The sequence below is a fragment of the Arctopsyche grandis genome, chromosome 10, assembly GCF_051622035.1.
Source record: "Arctopsyche grandis isolate Sample6627 chromosome 10, ASM5162203v2, whole genome shotgun sequence".
Taxonomy (NCBI): Eukaryota; Metazoa; Arthropoda; class Insecta; order Trichoptera; family Hydropsychidae; genus Arctopsyche; species Arctopsyche grandis.
In genome coordinates this window covers 2,186,063-2,204,297 of record NC_135364.1, presented here as the reverse complement: position 1 = coordinate 2,204,297, position 18,235 = coordinate 2,186,063, and the positions used below count along the sequence as shown (strand labels likewise).

The 18,235-nt window shown below is 33.2% G+C and overlaps 2 protein-coding genes across 2 annotated transcripts; both read right to left on the bottom strand.

Moving 5' to 3' along the window:
* Nucleotides 1–2,310: 2,310 nt before the first annotated feature.
* Nucleotides 2,311–8,715, bottom strand: LOC143917904 (kelch-like protein 1). Its single transcript, XM_077439528.1, has 11 exons — nucleotides 8,588–8,715; nucleotides 8,305–8,484; nucleotides 8,068–8,222; nucleotides 7,765–7,967; nucleotides 7,165–7,362; nucleotides 6,894–7,070; nucleotides 6,664–6,816; nucleotides 3,679–3,830; nucleotides 2,888–3,098; nucleotides 2,592–2,766; nucleotides 2,311–2,463 (listed from the first exon to the last, which is right to left on the bottom strand). Exons 2-11 carry the CDS (start codon nucleotides 8,421–8,423, stop codon nucleotides 2,330–2,332), a joined length of 1,677 nt encoding a protein of 558 aa, XP_077295654.1. The 5' UTR covers nucleotides 8,424–8,484; nucleotides 8,588–8,715; the 3' UTR covers nucleotides 2,311–2,329.
* Nucleotides 8,716–12,714: 3,999 nt separating this feature from the next.
* On the bottom strand, nucleotides 12,715–17,231 carry LOC143917903 (kelch-like protein 5). The gene is made up of 10 exons (XM_077439527.1): nucleotides 16,815–17,231; nucleotides 16,578–16,732; nucleotides 16,275–16,477; nucleotides 15,753–15,950; nucleotides 15,479–15,658; nucleotides 15,250–15,402; nucleotides 14,213–14,364; nucleotides 13,303–13,513; nucleotides 13,007–13,181; nucleotides 12,715–12,857 (listed from the first exon to the last, which is right to left on the bottom strand). Exons 1-10 carry the CDS (start codon nucleotides 16,931–16,933, stop codon nucleotides 12,727–12,729), a joined length of 1,677 nt encoding a protein of 558 aa, XP_077295653.1. The 5' UTR covers nucleotides 16,934–17,231; the 3' UTR covers nucleotides 12,715–12,726.
* Between the last annotated feature and the right edge of the window lie 1,004 nt (nucleotides 17,232–18,235).

Sequence of the window (18,235 nt, the reverse complement as noted above, 5' to 3'; positions counted from 1 at the left end):
CCGATGATGAATTTTTTTTTAAAATTGGTCCAGTTTTGTAGGTGAAAATAGTAGAATACGAAACCTCGATTTTGTCAATTTAAAATACGTTTTATCTGGTCGAAGCGCAACTGTCGCATTCACTCAATATTTGTATATATTGATATATATTGTCGCATTCACTCAATATATATATCGAAGAAAGGAACGGTAACAAAATTAAGGTTTCGGGTGTACAGCCCTCTTAAAATCGCGAATACGCAATATTTGGCACTCAAGTTCTCGTTAGTATGATGGGCTTATCGGCTGCCAGATGTTTCGTTATAGAGATTTTAGTGACTTTGTGACCAGTAATCACCGAACCATTTTAAGGCGCCCCCCCCCCCCCCTTATACACATATTATTTTTTTATAATTTCCCAAACTTTCCAAAATAATGATAAACTTTTTTACGTATAAAAATCTGTTCTTATGCATTTTAAATTTGCGCGCTCAAATAAATTATTGAACCTGCTTTATGTTCCAAAAGTGGATCATAGTAATGAAATAATTTTGATCGGAGATTTCAATGCTATTCAAGAAAATGGTACTAATTTGTTTTATTGTTTTAACGCTAGAAAATTATATATGTACAAGAGTAAGAGTGAATCCTCAGCTATATGTACATATAATGTGTAACGCTTTGGGGCAACCTGTCAGGTCACACCGGTCATTTTATTGTTGTTGTTATTATTTTAAAATAATAAATTAAATAAATAATAAAACAATATGCAAATAGGTAGAAAAATAAGAGAAGTTAACAAAAAAATTTACAGAACAAGTTAGAAAATTAGTCAAAAAGGTGCGCCGCTTTGCGTCGCCTACTTACATTGCGGGATCTGCGGGCGCGGTACCTACGCCACTGGGTTTTGAATTTTTTTTATCAAAACGTCACGTCAAAATGTAATGTTACAAAAAGGTCATTTTGGCCTCCTTTTATTCTATAAAATTCGTAATTTTTTGTGTTCAGGTTCAGACAAATAAACTCTCAACGATTTCTATTTTCGGTAACATGAAAAAAAATTCGGATGTGACCAACCCGTGACTATATCTATGTATTTGAGGAATGTAAGAAGGTCACAAAACTAAATTCGATACTTAAACAAACATACTCGTGCACACATACCGGTTATGAGAGGATTTTTGATACAAATTGACCGCAAATACATATAGGGAAACTTACAAAAGACAAAAGTTCTACTTCCGGTTGTCAGATTTTGTTCAAATTTTTTTAATAATTAAAATCACTATAAATATTATACACAATAAACATCAAAAAATAAAAATAATGTAAAAGGTCCAAATAAAATAATTAAATAGTTTAAAAAAAAATTACTACTTCAGGCTTACGAATTCTTACCAAAACCTTATCAACTCTAAGTAAGAACATAAAAAATACTAATATAAAAATTCAGCTTGATACAATCAGGGGTGTGGAAAAAATCGTGTGGTCACAACATTTTTGACTTTTCTAAGAGGAAAAAATCCCACTTCCAGTTAATTAAATTTAGTGATTTTTTTTAATTTCATCATAGATTTATACTTGAATTTCTTGGGAAGAGCACACATGTTTAAAGGGTCAATAAAATATTGAAGTAAAAACGAACACGAGTAAGCTGTCATTTCCGGTTCACGGATGCTACCATATTTTTATATATGTCTTGATATTAAGCATACACTTCTAGATATGAAATTTCAGTTCAATAAACTAAAAAGTTTCTGAGAAAAACATAAAAAACGTCGATTAAGAGTACTACTTCCGCTTGAGGTAAAAATATTCGGTTATAAGATTTCTAATTTCTATTACACGTAAAAAATGTCTGATTCAGTAGCGGATTAGGAGATGGTTGAATTCAAAGACTAAGGGGAGTTACCATTTCGGGTCAACTTAAAAATTTGAAAAAAATGTACTTTTTATAGATAAAAATTTCACCAACCCATACCAAGTTTCAGTTCGATAAGACTAACGGTGTTGAACAAATCCCCAAAATTCACTGACAGTTTTTTTTATAATACTTTAAATATATAGCAACTGACAGTTTAGTTTTATAATACTTTAAATTAAAATCGAAACTATTCTCGAAAACCCAAATTTCGAAAATTTTGTTGAGATTATTTAAATGATTTTTAAATTTCACCTTCTTTAATACGACGAAAGTTTTCCACTATATCCATCGACGAAAATAATAACGACTTAAATACATGTATGTACATACATACATGGTTAGCACATTGTCGAGTGCTCATATAGATGTCTATAATTGCGTAGAATTGAAATAAAATACGTATTTTTCGAATATTTATTTCACTATTTATTCATTCTTCATTATGTGCATAGGTGCAAGTAATAAATTAAAACGGCTATGCCGTTTTAAAATTGATCCACGATCTGTCCATTTATCTGTACCTGGATCGTACTCCACTATTGAATTTGATACAGCACCTCCTAAAAGAATTATAATACACACTGATTAATATTTACCAATTTAAAGTTCCAATGTTAAGAACGATCACAAAACGCCCAGTTAATAACATAAATTTGTACTGTACATATTTAAATGCTGCGAAACTCACCAACGCAAATGATTTTCTCGTCGAAAGCAAACGCCTTTTGCCCCCAGTTTGATTTAGGAAGACTGGCCACCGATGTCCAAGTTTGAGACTTGATGTCAAATCGCTCCACCGAATTAAGATACGATGATCCATCAAAACCTCCAATAGCGTAAATGTGGTCTTCCATTACTACAGCCTGTAAGTTGCAACAAATGGTATTCAGCGAAGGCGACTTTACTGTGATGTGTCTGTTTTTAAAACCGATGGCAACAAATCGATCAGTTGTAAGATTCGTGAATATAAAAATGAATTCTTACTGCACAACTACTTCTTTTTTCTTTCATTGGTGGGGCTGAAGTCCATTTATCTTGTTGTATATCATAGATTTCCATTGTGTTTAATTCTTTATGACTATCGTCGTTACCTCCGATGGCATAAATTTCTTTCCCTACTACTGCTATTTCGTGATCACAACGTCGTGTCAACATATGAGCCACTTTAGTCCACGTGTTCGTAACTAAATTGAACCTGAAATGAAAAACGGAAAATTTAATCACCACTTTATTATTATTTGCATTTTATGTAAAGTAATATTAAGTATTAATTTTAATTTTATTATTTATTTCTAATATTTGTGCAATGTATAGAATATCTACATATATGAACGATAGAGATTGCGCTACTGATTAATATTTTGAGTTTTTTGGTTGGCTATCGGTACAATGAGTGCAAAATGTTTTTTTGAAAAAGCAAGTTTTTGTTTCACGCGACAGTGGAATTGTTTTCAAAACATTTATTGTTGTAAATGTAATATTATCAGTTAGTGACAAAATTAGAATTTTCACGTGGTTTTTTTATTTGGCTTTGCGATGTTTTTAAAGACAAAGTATTGAATTTAAAATAAATCCTAGTTAAATCTTACTTGAGAGGATGCAAGAGTATCCAAATTGCAGGATATCAAAATGGGTTGTAAGATAAGATGAGGTCAAGACAAATCAGATCATGTGAGGTAACGATAATCAACCAGGTTAAAAATATGAAATAAATAATAGATTATCTCGTTAAATACCGAAGGAAAGAAAAATAATTTTTGACTAAAGAAAATAACCTTTCCACGGAATTTATCGCTGTATATTTATTAGTTTGTCCTCCAATGGCGAAAACTTGGTCATCAATGATGGTGGCTGCAAAAAAACGCCTTTCTTTTCGCATAGCTTTCAATTCTGTTGCTTCCTTTGTGATGATATCAAAACAAAACACCTGTGAAATTAGCAAAACGTAAAAATAATCTTTTTTTTTATTTGGGCAATCGGCGATTAAATCCTCAATTGTACAATTAAAACTATGTGTAACCTCTCTCTGACAAAGGCAACCTCCATTTTTTCTAACATTGTTATATTTTCTAATGCTTTTACAGTTATGGATTTACATACATGTTCATATTATTTATATACATATATTATTATTTTGTAATATATTTTTACTAGTAGGAATATATTCCCTCTAAGCCAGCGGTTTCCAAACTGGGAGGCGCGGACTATTGCCAGGGGAGGCGCCAAAACTTTTTAATAAAAAATAATTTTCATATCATAATATCAACAAATAAATAAAACTTCATATCGTAGCTTAGAAGTAAAAATTCAATGTATGAATGTTTATTTTTATTTTTCTTTCTTTTTTATATATATACATACATTTAATTCCTATAAAAAATTATCCGGAGAGGAAGATTTTAAAAATTGCGCCTTTGCAAACGCTCTGTTTTAGCTAAAGATGCCCATTTAATTGCATATGTTCGATATGTCGCAGATAATAATATATTAAAAGATATATTATTTTGCAAACCCAATCTTGGGAAGAGCACATCCATTGAAATTTTTAATATAATAGACAGTTTTTTTTTAAGAAAACGACATAAACTGGAATAATTGCGTTGGACTGTGTACCGACAGAGCTCACTCAATGTCCACAAAGCAGGTCTTCGAGCATTGGTCAAAAATAATGCACCACATGCTATCTGGACGCACTGTATGCTTCACAGAGCAGCTCTACTGTCAAAAAATATGAGCGAGGAACTGAACAGCATTTTTACAAAAGTTATAAAAATTATAAACTACATTAAGAACAGTCCTTTGAGAGCAATGTCCTATGGAAGCTAATTATACCTCACTTTTGTATTATTGTGAAGTTCGCTGGCTATCCCGTGCAAAATTGATTCAAAGGGTGTTTGAACTCGAAGAAGAAATAGCAACCTTTCTCGAAGAAAACCAACATGAAGAGGCACATTTGTGGACGAACGATAACTTGCCTATTTGGTTGAAATTTTTGGAAAATTGCGCGGTTTAAATAAATCAATGCAGGGATCACAAATACATCCACTTGTTCAAAAAGACAAAGTAAAAGCATTCATTAAAAAGTTGAAGTTATGGAAATCCAATTTACAAAAGAATGAGTTGGATATGTTTTCACTTTCCAAAGATTTCTGGGCCACAGCCAATATTGAAGCAAGTAAAAATCTTTTTATCGACCACTTGGATGGTTTAGTGTTGCATTTTTCCAATTATTTCAAAGACCTTGATTTCTCAAAGTTTTTGTGGATACAGAATCCATTTAACTACAATGAAGAAGACGAATTCGAGCTGACAACCACCGAAAAAGAAAAATTGATAGAATTATCATGCGATAGCTCACTAAAACAAAAGTTTCAAAATGAAACCATAATTAAATTTTGGATGAATCTTAGTGGAGAGTATGAATCTTTGTATTGCAAAGCAATGTAATTACTTCTACCGTTTGTAACGTCTTATTTATGCGAAACGGGCTTTTCGGCACTAGCTGCAATGAAAACCAAATATCAAGCCAGTTTAATAGTCGAAAAGGAGTTACGAGTGGCACTCTCCATATGGCCCCCAAGATTTGATAAACAACATAATCCTTCGCATTAAATTTTGATGTGTTAGATGTAGTTTAATTAGTAATTTAATATAAAAATAAATATACGCGTTCGTATAAATTTATGTTATAGCTAGGGTTGCCATAATTGTCAAGCATTGATACGGGACATTTAAGTGCTACATAAATAAAATATGGAAAAGTAGGTAGGTAATAGTTTATTTTAAAAAATTAGTCTTTTTTAGACCAATCGTATTTTAACGATGATTTAACTTTTTTAATTAAATCGTTTTCCTCTTTTACATGATGATAAAATTGGGCGCAAGTCAGTTTAAAATTATACTGGCAAACCAAAATTGCCTCAACTGTCTCAACTGCCAGCTTATTTCTTTCGTCCGACCATTGTGTTGACATCAGGGAAAATATTCTCTCCACATTGGCATTGTGGGCTGGAATGGCAAATATACACTCACGTAGCTTTATTAAACATGACTTCTGTTCAATATGCTTGGTATCTCTAAAAAACTTCAGCCACTTCTCTTCCATACTCAATTTCAGCGTTGTCTCCCACTTTTCGTTGGTATTATTTTTATTTAAATATACGAACTGGTTGAAAAGAAGCTCATTGTTTCCAACATCGATGTTTCTTACTTGCAAATATTCAACGGTTCGTTCTATTTCCCCCCATTCAGGAATTTGCTTGAGAGTCATCCAATCGAAAGCATTAAATTTTTTGAATGATTGGGACCACTTATCAATGCAGTGATAAAGAAATCGACAGTCCGTTTTTGGAGAAAAGTTTAGGGAGAATACGGGACCGAGTAGTGAAATACGGGACATGTCCCGTATATACGGGACGTATGGCAACCCTAGTTAAAACCTAGCAAAACCTTTTTATTATTCTGTCTATTGTAGTGTTCAGTATTTTTTTTAAATAAAGGTTTATTATTTAAAACGTGTCTATATTATTATACCTATTAAAAAATAAAAGGTAGGGAGGCGCAGTAGCATAAAGTTTGGAAACCGCTGCTCTAAGCCAAACGCAAGTTGATTCATGTGACGAATTAAATTTCAGCTGGTAAAAAGCTTCAATTCAAACACAAATGTGTGGAATCTGCATGATAGATCGCGTTAAATATGTACAATCATATAATTTAGATCTTAAAATAGAACTAAAAACTATTAATGGAACGAATAGAACCTTGTTCGTGTATTTACCGCCAAATTCACCTCCCATAGTAATTAGTTTGTTATTCAACACGACAGCCACAAAATATGTAGTTTTATTGTCCAAATCATGATATGTAGACCATTTATCATTGTTGGCATCGTAAATTTCAATTTTACCTGAAATCTTAAATTCAAAATAAACGTTATTAAATGAAACCTAAAACAGTAATTTTAAGAAATGAAAATAAATTTGATAAATACAGTATCATCTCCTCCTCCCACAACTAATACATTTTGTTGGTACTTTCGAGGTTTTGAATTTAATGATGGAAATTCAGGTATTTTTTCAGGATTATGATGGCATACGAATGTATCCAACAGCATTTGACAGCATGTTAATGAATCGTAACAGAGTGGTTTCACTTCATTTAATAAAAACTGAAAATTTAGAAATTCACATTGGAACATTATAAATAAAAGTATGTAGACGAATATGAATTATCTATGAAATTTGTCACGAAGAAAGAAATACCTGTAGAGGTAACAAAGGTAATCTGATATATTTCAACAGGGTATCTAAATGCTTTTTCCGAGACTCGTAGTTCTTTTGCACCCAAATCTTCAATCCTTGAAACGCTTGCTCTTCTTTTGCTACATTTAAATCGTGCGACTGTAAAAGTTCACCGAGTCGTTCACAGCTCATATTGAGGAATTCATCTTCTTGGATTATCTGCAATACCAATCGGTTTTTTAGTTTTCCACCTTTCTTATCTGATATGTGAATTTTTACCTCGAATGAAAATCATATTGAATAAAAGGAGGTTGAAGGATTCTAGAATACCTAAGAGAACTAGAAAACTATTTACGAAACAATATTTTTTATGTCGAATGGGAGGCCTCGTTATTGAGAATCGTTAAATTTTGAAAAGAACTTTTGTAACAAACCAAAATTTATATTTTTTTTGTCGAGCTAAATTGCATGTTTTCTTGAGGCAGTTGTTATAAGTATATACATATATACAAGATAAAAGTGGTCACAATGCATTTGAATTAGGAATAGGCGAAATTGGGATTGTTTTGTGTTGTCTTTGGAAAATAAGATATCATAGAAATCAACAATAAAAAGTCATACCTCTGTATAATTCTCCGTAATATAAACATTTGTTCGCTGAAACAATTGCAAATACCCATATTGTTTGGCAAAATCTTCAATGGAAATGAAATTCTTGCTGTCTCTTATTTTTTCGAGGTACGCCAAACAGTATTCTTCAAGTTCATGTGACTCAATCATTTTCGAGAATTTGATTATGTTCACAGCTAGATGTAGTTGCAAGTCTGAAATGAAAATTGGGTCATAAGTTTTGATTCACAAGATATTTATATATGTAAATGTTTTTAAACCACACGATTTCTTTCTAGTCACTTAAATACTTACCAACTTCACCGAAGTAAAAAAACTCAATCGTCTTCTTGACAGACTCCGCGAGTATCTCGTCACTGTCTTCTAAAATGATTTCACTGGTTGTATCGTTTATTCTACTTAAGAAGTAATCGCTATTCGTAACAAGGATCAATTTGTGCACTGGAAATCTGGAAACATACAAGTCGTTTGATATAAATAAGTGCAACTTTATAGGCAAATGGTATTACCGTTCACAAGAAATGCACCAACCTGTTATTGCCGACTACCAAATCGATATTACACAGCAAACTTTGTTCGTAAATGTCAAACATTCGGCCTAAAATTAGTTTAGCACGTTGTTCGGGAACTTCTCCGTTGAATTTCGCCATTTTTGTTTAGTCGGCGATAATAATAACAAAAGCACGTATCAAGTCGAGAACTCCAAGTTACCTGTCAAAAAGTCGTTAGCCGTTAAAAATTTTCCGTACTGCACTGCTTCAAGCATCAGCGATCGATAAACTTAGTAAACGAATCGATCTTCGTAGGATTATACTTGAAATCCTCTTCTAAAATTGATGAAAATTATTAACGTGTTACGCAAATATTAAAAAGTCTAAATGTACGTATTTTGAAGTGACTTTTTATGCAACGAGTCTAAATAAAGTAAAAATGTTGAAATGCGCAGCTCATCTTTCAAAGTCTTACGGCCAAGGGAACTTTTCCCACCGACCGGTAGGTGCCGCCATACGAACACAATTTTGAAGAAAATACATAACATATAGACTACTAGCTTTATTACCCAGCTTTGCTCGGGTGTATAATAAAAATAAAATTTAAAATATATATATATTTATTTTATTAGGAGCGGCGCCCCCGACAGGGGTTTCATGGGGGCTGCGCCCCTTCAGTAAGACCCCATTGGCGCTGCGCCCCCTGCGCAAAAAAAATAAATCGAACGTGTTGTTTCCACCCAACCTACGACGGACCCAACCAACGACCACCCAACCACGCACTGGCACATACATACATACGCCAAACATTAGTGTTTTATATGTAAGATAGTATAGATAATTCAACCTCAAATTCCTGGACGTTATTGTAATTCCTTTTATATTTTTAGTGGTTTTAAATAAAAAGTATTTTTTTCAAAAAAAATGACGATACTTGGAGACCAGCTCCAGTATCCTTCCGGTGTGCACCAGAGGAAGCCTGGTCTGTCTTCGTCCAGAAGGCAGACAATTGAGCTACGCGTGGCTAACCTCAAAAAAGCACGAGTGGTTTCTTTGTTTACTCCCCCCCTTTGCCCCCTGCTTGATCTCTGTATAATTTATATATATATATATATATATATATATATATATATATATATATATATATATATATATATATATATATATATATAATACAGTCGCCATACAAACAGACTTACAACCTGTTGTTATTATATTCTCCCGCCTCTTTTCCACATCACGCATCCCACGCACACTGTACGAAAGAGAAAGGGACAGAGCAGAGCATCCACCATCAGCAGAGACCAGACCGCAGACGACGGTCTGTAGATCCCGTGGAAGAGATAACGCGCCTCGCTTTACTACTGAGCAACTTCACAAAACCGACGCAGGTGTTTCTCGAGTTGAGGACCCCTGACGTCTGTACAGTCTGCCTTATGAAGGTCTGTTCATACCTAGTCGGCACGAACCGACTTCAGCAGGTATCCGGCCGTACGAAAAGTATTCTTTGGTACATTTTGTATGGGTATGTTCATATTAACCGTCACGTTTACGCCACGGCAGGCTTACAGCAGTACCCCACATTTCCTGTTCATACCTTACAGCAACATCCGTCAACGTATCGTATCTATTTTTTTGGCCATCGTGTAAATATACACGCGAATTACGTGCCATGAGTCTACCGCTTTGTTGTTTTGGACCAATTATCGATAGTGACAGCTGACAGCTGTTCAATCTTTCGACATGGTTTTGGCGCAAATATTTAAAAAAAAAATTTTTTACGGAAATATTTAAAACTTTTTTGTCCATCATCCACAAGCTCCTTATACAGTGTCCAAAACTCTCCTTCGGTTTTCTATTTTTTAACATGGGATGCACATCAAAACGCCTCCGTGCTTTTTTATTGCCTTCTTGAGCTTCTTCTTCCAACAACAACGCGATTATACATAATTTTTCGTTCGATAATCGCCGAAACATTTTTGCTGACTTGTATTATGACGCGCAGCTACGAATGCACGTGTATGCATTCATATTGTAAGAACTCGACAATACGACGTAAGCAATATTGCGCCGTATCGTCATGGCCTGTAATGTATAAGTAAGCTGATTTTGCTTTGCACTCGGCCAAAGTGCTGTAAGCGTGACGTGTAGGTAGATATGAATAGAAATGTAATAAAATGACATATTTGTAACGTAGTCGTGCAGTGCTGTTAAGTATGAACAGACCTTGACGCGTACGCACCAGGCCAACGAACGGCACCACAGGCCAACTTTTAAAACCAGTAGCGTACAAAATATCTATGTATATAAAAATTAAATTAAAAAATTGAAATAAAATATCAAAATTAAAACTATTATTATTATATTAAAATTAAATTCAAATATCAAAATAAAATTATAATTATTATATTAAAATTGAATATTGAAAGTTAAAACAGAACATTCACAATTTAAATAATTTTTCGAGATTGAGCTAAAATGTTTTGTCCTCGACTTAAGATGTTTTGACTTACGAAGATCGATCGAAAAAAAATCAAAGAATTTTTTTTTTTACTTCGCTACTATTCACATATGAGAGTGTATCATATAATAGTGTTGCGTAGGGGTGGGTGGAGGATCGAAGTAAAAGGCCAACGGTCGTTTCACAGCATTAATTGATGATTAAGGAGATACACTGGCACTGGCAGTGCTCAGTCCAGAATGACCTGATATCGCCTACGTACCGCCTTATAAGGGGTAGATCTCTCAGGACGTCTAATCTGTTTACCTACTGTATAGTCACGTATTCGGATATGTATTCCCACGGTATGAGAAGTGCAATCATTGTTTAGCTTACTTGCACTTAGCCTGTCGCTAATCCTTGAAACCACTTATACCGGTCGCACGGTATGCACTTAGTTAATCCGTTAACAGTCACATAATCCTTGAACGGTCACACAGTCTCTGGGATTCTATTCGCTTAATCCGCGGCGTACCTAACAATAGTATGGGTAATCTGTTGTATCGGCGGTACATCAAACGGTTTTTTTATTCTTCAAATGCTTATAGACTTGTACCCTCACATCGTTGCCGCTCTCGTCGAAATGAAGTCAATAGAGAGTGGGAAATCCGTGAGTGATTTGTCGCGGAACTGGAAAAAATCGTGTGGTCACAACGTTTTTGACTTTCCTAAGAGGAAAAAAATCCCACTTATACTTGAATTTCTTAGTAAGAGCACACATGTATAAGAGGTCGAAAAAAATAGTGAAAGTAAACACGAACAAGAGTAAACAGCCACTTTCGGTTAACGGACGCTTCCATATTTTACATATCACTTGATATTAAGAGGGCTGTACACCCGAAACCTTAATTTTGTTACCATTCCTTTCTTCGATATATATATTGAGTGAATGCGACAATATATATCAATATATATATTGAGTGAATGCGACAGTTGCGCTTCGACCAGATAAAACGTATTTTAAATTGACAAAATCGAGGTTTCGTATTCAACTATTTTCTCCTCCAAAACTGGACTAATTTTTAAAAAAATTTCATCATCGGTATGAGAAAGATACTTTCTGTGCATTTATCAGCGTATTTGTTTTAAAATCGACCGTTAAATAAGCACGCTGGACTCGTTTCGTGGGCGATTCGTAAAAAAGAGGCGATTTTATAGATGTTTGGCGGCTCCTAGCTCCTATAAAAAATAATTAATCAAAAAAAATAAAACGATAGATGCACCCCAATGGTGGATATCCATAGCATATTAAAAAATACTTTCTCTAGTGCCATAATTGAGGAAGGGAGAAGTATAGTACGTTTGTATGGACAAGGCGCTGCTGTCCAGCCCGCTTAAGCATACACTTCTAGATATGAAATTTCAGTTCAATAAACTAAAAAAACATAAAAAAAACCTCGATTCTCTGGAGTTAAAGTACTACTTCCAGTTGGGGTAAAAAATATTCTAAGAAAATAAAAAAAAATATTGTAAGATTTCTAATTTCTATTACAGGTAAAAAATGTTGATCCAGTTAGCGGTTTTGGAGATAATTGAATTCAAACGTTTAAAAAAAAGGTGACACCTATAAGGGGAGGTACCATTTCCGGTAAACTTAAAAAGTTGAAAAAAAATTACATTGTATAGACCAAAATTTCAGCAACCGATACAAAGTTTCAGTATGATAGGACTAACAGTGTTGAAAAAATCCCCAAAATTCAATGACACACAAACACATATACACAATTTAGTTTAGTAATACTTTGAATTAAAATCGAAACAATTCTTAAAACCGAGATAACCCACATTCCGAAATTTTTATTGAGATAATTAATGAATTAATGATTTTTTTTTTGAATTTCTACATCCATCGATGAAAATAATAACGACTTATGTTAATGGTTAGCACATTGTCAAGTCCTCATATAGACATCTGTAATTGTGTAGAATTGAAATAAAATACGTATTTTTCAAATATTTATTTCACAATTTATTCATTCTTATAACCATAGGTGCTACAAATAAATTAAAATAGGAACCATTTGCTGAAATTGATCCACAATCTGTCCATTTGTCTTTGCCAGCATCGTACTCCACCATAGTTTTTGAACCTCCTAAAAGAATTATGATACACACTGATTAATATTTACATTAAAGTAGCAAACAATTCGTGTTTATAAAACGTTCCAATCTTAAGAACGATCACAGAACGCCCAGTAAATGAGATAAATTTGTACTATATTTAAATGGCTGTGATACTCACCGACGCAAATGATTTTCTCGTCGAAAACAATCGCCTTTTGATCCCAGTTTGGTACAGGAAGACTGGCCACCGATGTCCAGGTTTGAAACTTGATGTCAAATCGCTCCACCGATTTAAGATACGATGATCCATTATGACCTCCAATAGCGTAAATGTGGTCTCCCATTGCGACAGCCTGTAAGTTGCAACAAATGGTATTCGGCGTACACGACTTTACTGTGATGTGTTTGTCTTTAAAGCCGATTGATACAAATCGATCAGTTGTAAGATTCGTGAATATAACAATGAATTATTACTGCAAAACTATGTCTTTTTTCTTTCATTGGTGGGGCTGCTGTCCATTTATCTTGTTGTGTATCATAGATTTCCATTATGTTTAATGTATTACGAATAGCGTTTGAACCTCCGATGGCATAAATTTCTTTCCCTACTACGGCTATTGCGTAATGACTACGTCGTGTCAACAATTGAGCCACATTAGTCCACGTATTCGTAGCTAAATCATACCTGAAATGAAAACCGGAAAATTTCATTGCAACATTATCATTATTTGCATTTTATGTAAACTAGTATTAAGTATTCATTTTAATTTTATTATTTATATATATTTGTGCAAATGTATAGAATATCTATATATGTATGCATGCATGCATCAGAATATGAAATAATTTATTTTCTTATTAATATTTTGAGTTTTGTAGTTGGCATTCTATGAACCGGATAGTTCCAACACAGAGTGCAAAATTTTATTGACGAAAAAGCTCTCTTTGGAATTGTTTTAAAACATTTATTGTTGTAAATGTAATATGATATTATCAGTTAATGATAAAATTAGAATTTTCACGTGGTTTTTTCATTTATCTTTACGGTGTTTTTAAAGACGAAGTATTGAATTTAAAATAAATTGATAACTTTAAAATAAAATCGTGATTAAATCTTACTTGTGAAGGTGCGAGAGTATCCAAAATGCAGGATATCGAAATAGGTTGTAAGATAAAGTGAGGTCTCGAAAAATCAGAACACGAAAATCGCATTAATATATTAGTTAAATTTAATTATCTTTTTTTTACATACGTCTTATACAGTTAATTTTAATTATTAATATTAATTTTCTGTTAAAAAAGTAACCAGGTTAAAAAAATTAAACAAGTAATAGATTTTCTCGTTAAAGGAAAGAAAAATTTTAGTTTGACTCAAGAAAATAACCTTTCCACGGAATATATCATTCCGCTTTTATTATTCAGTCCTCCAATGACGAAAACTTGGTCATCGATGACAGTGGCTGCGAAATATCGCCTTTCTTGTTGCATCGCTTGCAATTCTGTTGTTTCCTTTGTGACGAGATCAAAGCAAGACACCTATGAAATTAGCAAAACGTAAAAATATATATTTTTTTTATCTGGGCAATCGACATTTGAATCCTCAATTGTACAATTAAAACTAGTAACCTCTCTCTGATAAAGATAACCTCCATTTTTTCTAACATTGTTATATTTTCTAATGCTTTTACACTTTTGGATTTACATACATGTTCATATTATTTATATATATTAAGTGAAAGATTGCATATAATGCAGTGATAGCGTTAACTGTGATAATGCATATGTTACAGTTGAAGTGTATCTTACAGTTGTCATATATTTTGACTTGTTAGAATATATTCCCTGTAAACCACACAGGTTGATTCGTGTGGCGAAATACATTCCAGCTGGTCAAAATGTATTACAACTAAAAATTCAGTTCAACTAGAAGTTGTTATCAGGTTAGGTTTCCATGAAAACATGACTCGACTAGTAAAAAGTCACATTTTGTGTTATCACAATACGGTTCTCGTATCCTTTATTCATCATATCTAGCAAATATTAAGGCATTATTGTATTCTAAAGCATTCGTAAAGTATGTTGTATTACAACTGGCGAACATTGTTGAAAGTGTATTTGCGCTTGTAGAGATATAATTTACTAGCTGAATTATATTGGAATATGAAAGATCTACAACTCCAGTCGGAATATATTACATCTGAAAATACACTTCGACTGTATCATGTACAATAACGAGTCAATGTATACATTAACAACACATACACTTTTCAGAAAAGACAAATCTCTATTTATTTGTTCAAAACATAATTGAATTCAAACACAAATCTGTAGAATCTTCATGATAGATCGCGTTAAATACGTACAATCATATGATTTAGATCTTAAATTAGAACTAAAAACTATTAATGGAACCAATGGTACCTTGTTCGTGGTTTTATCGCCAATAACACCACCCATAGTAATCAGTTTGTTTTTCAACACGGTAGACTCAAAAAAAGTAGTTTTATTGTTCAAATTATGATATGTATGCCATCTGTCATTGTTGGCATCGTAAATTTCAATTTTACCTGAAATCTTAAATTAAAAACGGACGTTATGATTGAAACTTAAACAAGTAATTTTAAGAAATGAAAATTAATATGATAAATACTGTATTAAATTTTCCTCCTACTAATAATAAAGTTTGTTTGCACCACTTTCGAGGTTTCGAATTTAACGAAGGAAATTCCGGTCTTTTTTCAGGATTATGATGGTATTCTATTGTATCCAACAGCATTTGACAGCAACTTAATGAATCGTAACAGAGTGGTTTCACTTCATTTAATATAAACTGAAAATTTAGAAATTCACATTGGAACACTATAAATAAAAGTATGTAGACGAATTTTAATTATCTGCGAAATTTTTCACGAAGCTGGAAATACCTGGACAGGTAACAATGGTAATCTGATATATTTCAGCAGGGTATCAAAATGCTTTTTCCGAGTCTCGTAGTTCTTTTGCACCCAAATCTTCAATTTTTGGAAAGCTTGCTCTTCTCTTGCTACATTTAAATCGTCCGACTGCAAAAGTACACCCAATCGTTCACAATTCATATTGACGAATTCATCTTCTTGAATTATCTGTAATATCAATCGGTTTTTTAGTTTTCCACCTTTCTTATTTACCTCGAATGAAAAGATGAAGGAAAATGAAGGAAACCATATTGAATAAAAGGAGGTTGAAGGATTCTAGAATACCTAAGAGAACTAGAAAACTATTTACGAAACAATCGTTTTTATGTCGAATTGTCGAGCTTGCAAATTTTCTTGAGGCATTTGTATATACCTATATACAGGATAAAAGTGGTCACAATGCATTTGAATTAGGAATATTCAAAATTGAGATTGATTTGTGTAGTCTTTGGAAAATATGATGTCATAGAAATCAAAAATAAAAAGTCATACCTCTGTATAATTCTCTGCAATATTAAGATTTGTTGGCTCAAGCAATTGCAAATATCCATATTTTTTGGCAAAATCTTCAATGAAAATGGAATTTTTGCTGTCTCTTATTTTTTTGAGGTACACCAAACAGTATTCTTCGAGTTCACGCGCATTAATCATTTTCGAGAATTTGATTATGTTCACAGCGATATATATTTGCAAGTCTGAAATGAAAATTTGTTCATAAGTTTTAATGCACAAGATATTTATATAAATGTTATTAAACCATACGGTTTGTTTCTATTCACCTACATATATACTTACCAATTTCCCCGAAGTAAAAAAACTTAATGGTCTTTTGGACAGACTCGGCGAGTATCTCGTCACTGTCTTCAAAAATGATTTCACGGGTTGTATCACTTATTATACTTTTGAAGAAATCGCTATTAGTAACAAGGATCAACTTGTGTACTGGAAATCTGGAAAAATGCAAGTCGTTTGATATAAATAAGTGCAACTTTATAGGCAAATGGTTTTACCATTCACAAGAAATGCACCAACCTGTTATTGCCGACTACCAAATCGATATTACACAGCAAACTTTGTTCGTAAATGTCAAACATTCGGCCTAAAATTAATTTAGCACGTTGTTCGGGAACTTCTCCATTGAATTTCGACATTTTTGTTTAGACTGATGTATGATATATGTATATTCTTATTTGAATTTGAGCACCGAATCGACAATAATAATATAATAACAAGAGCACGTGCAATTGACAAGTCGAGAACTCACTCACGAAGTCAACTGTCAAAAAGTAGTTGGCCGTTGAAAAGTTTCCGCACTGCACTGCTTCAAGCGGTTCGGTGATTACTAGTCAAATGTGAACCGGTCACAGGACAACCGGTCGCTCTAGATCGGTCACACGTGATCACGCGTCACACGCTGAAACTGGTCACACCATAAAACCGGTCACGAGAAAACTGGTTACACCCTAAAATCGGTCACGAGAAAACTGGTCACACCCTAAAATCTAAAAATAAAATAAAATCTTGGGGTGTGACCAGCTTTCTCGTGACCGATTTTAGGGTGTGGCCAGTTTTCTCGTGACCGATTTTAGGGGGTGACCAGTTTTAGTGTGACGGGTGATCATTTGTGACCGATCTAGAGCAACTGGTTGTCCTGTGACCGGTTCACATTTGACTAGTAGTCCGTTTACTCCCCTGATCGTATCAAGCTGAATTTTTATATTAGTATTTTTTATGTCCTTACTTAAGAGTTGATAAGGTTTTGGTAAGAATTCGTAAGCCTGAAGTAGTAATTTTTTTTTAAACTATTTAATGTTTCATTTGGATCTTTTGCATTATTTTTATTTTTTTGATATTTATTGTGTATAATATTTATAGTGATATTAATTATTAAAAAAATTTGAACAAAATTTGACAACCGGAAGTATAACTTTTGTCTTTTGTAAGTTGTAAAAAATGCTCTCATAACCGGGATGTGTGCACGTGTATATTTATTTAAGTATCGAATTTAGTTTTAATACCTTCTTACATTCCTCAAATACATAGATATAGTCACGGGTTGGTCACATCCAAATTTTTTTTCATGTTACCGAAAATATAAATCGTTGAGAGTTTATTTGTCTGAACCTGAACACGAAAAATTACGAATTTTATGGAATGAAAGGAGGTCAAAATGACCTTGTTGTAACATTTCATTTTGACGTGACGTTTTGATAAAAAAAAGTGAAAGAATTTCAAAACCCAGTGGCGTAGCTACCGCGACCACAGACCCCGCAATGTGGGGGGTGCCGCAAAGCGGCGCACCTTTTAACAAATTTTCTAACTTGTTTTGTAAATTTTTTTGTAAACCTTTCTTATTTTTCTACCTATTTGCATATTGTTTTATTATATGTACAAATAGCTGAGGATTCACTCTTACTCTTGTACATATATACTTTTCTAGCGTTAAAACAATA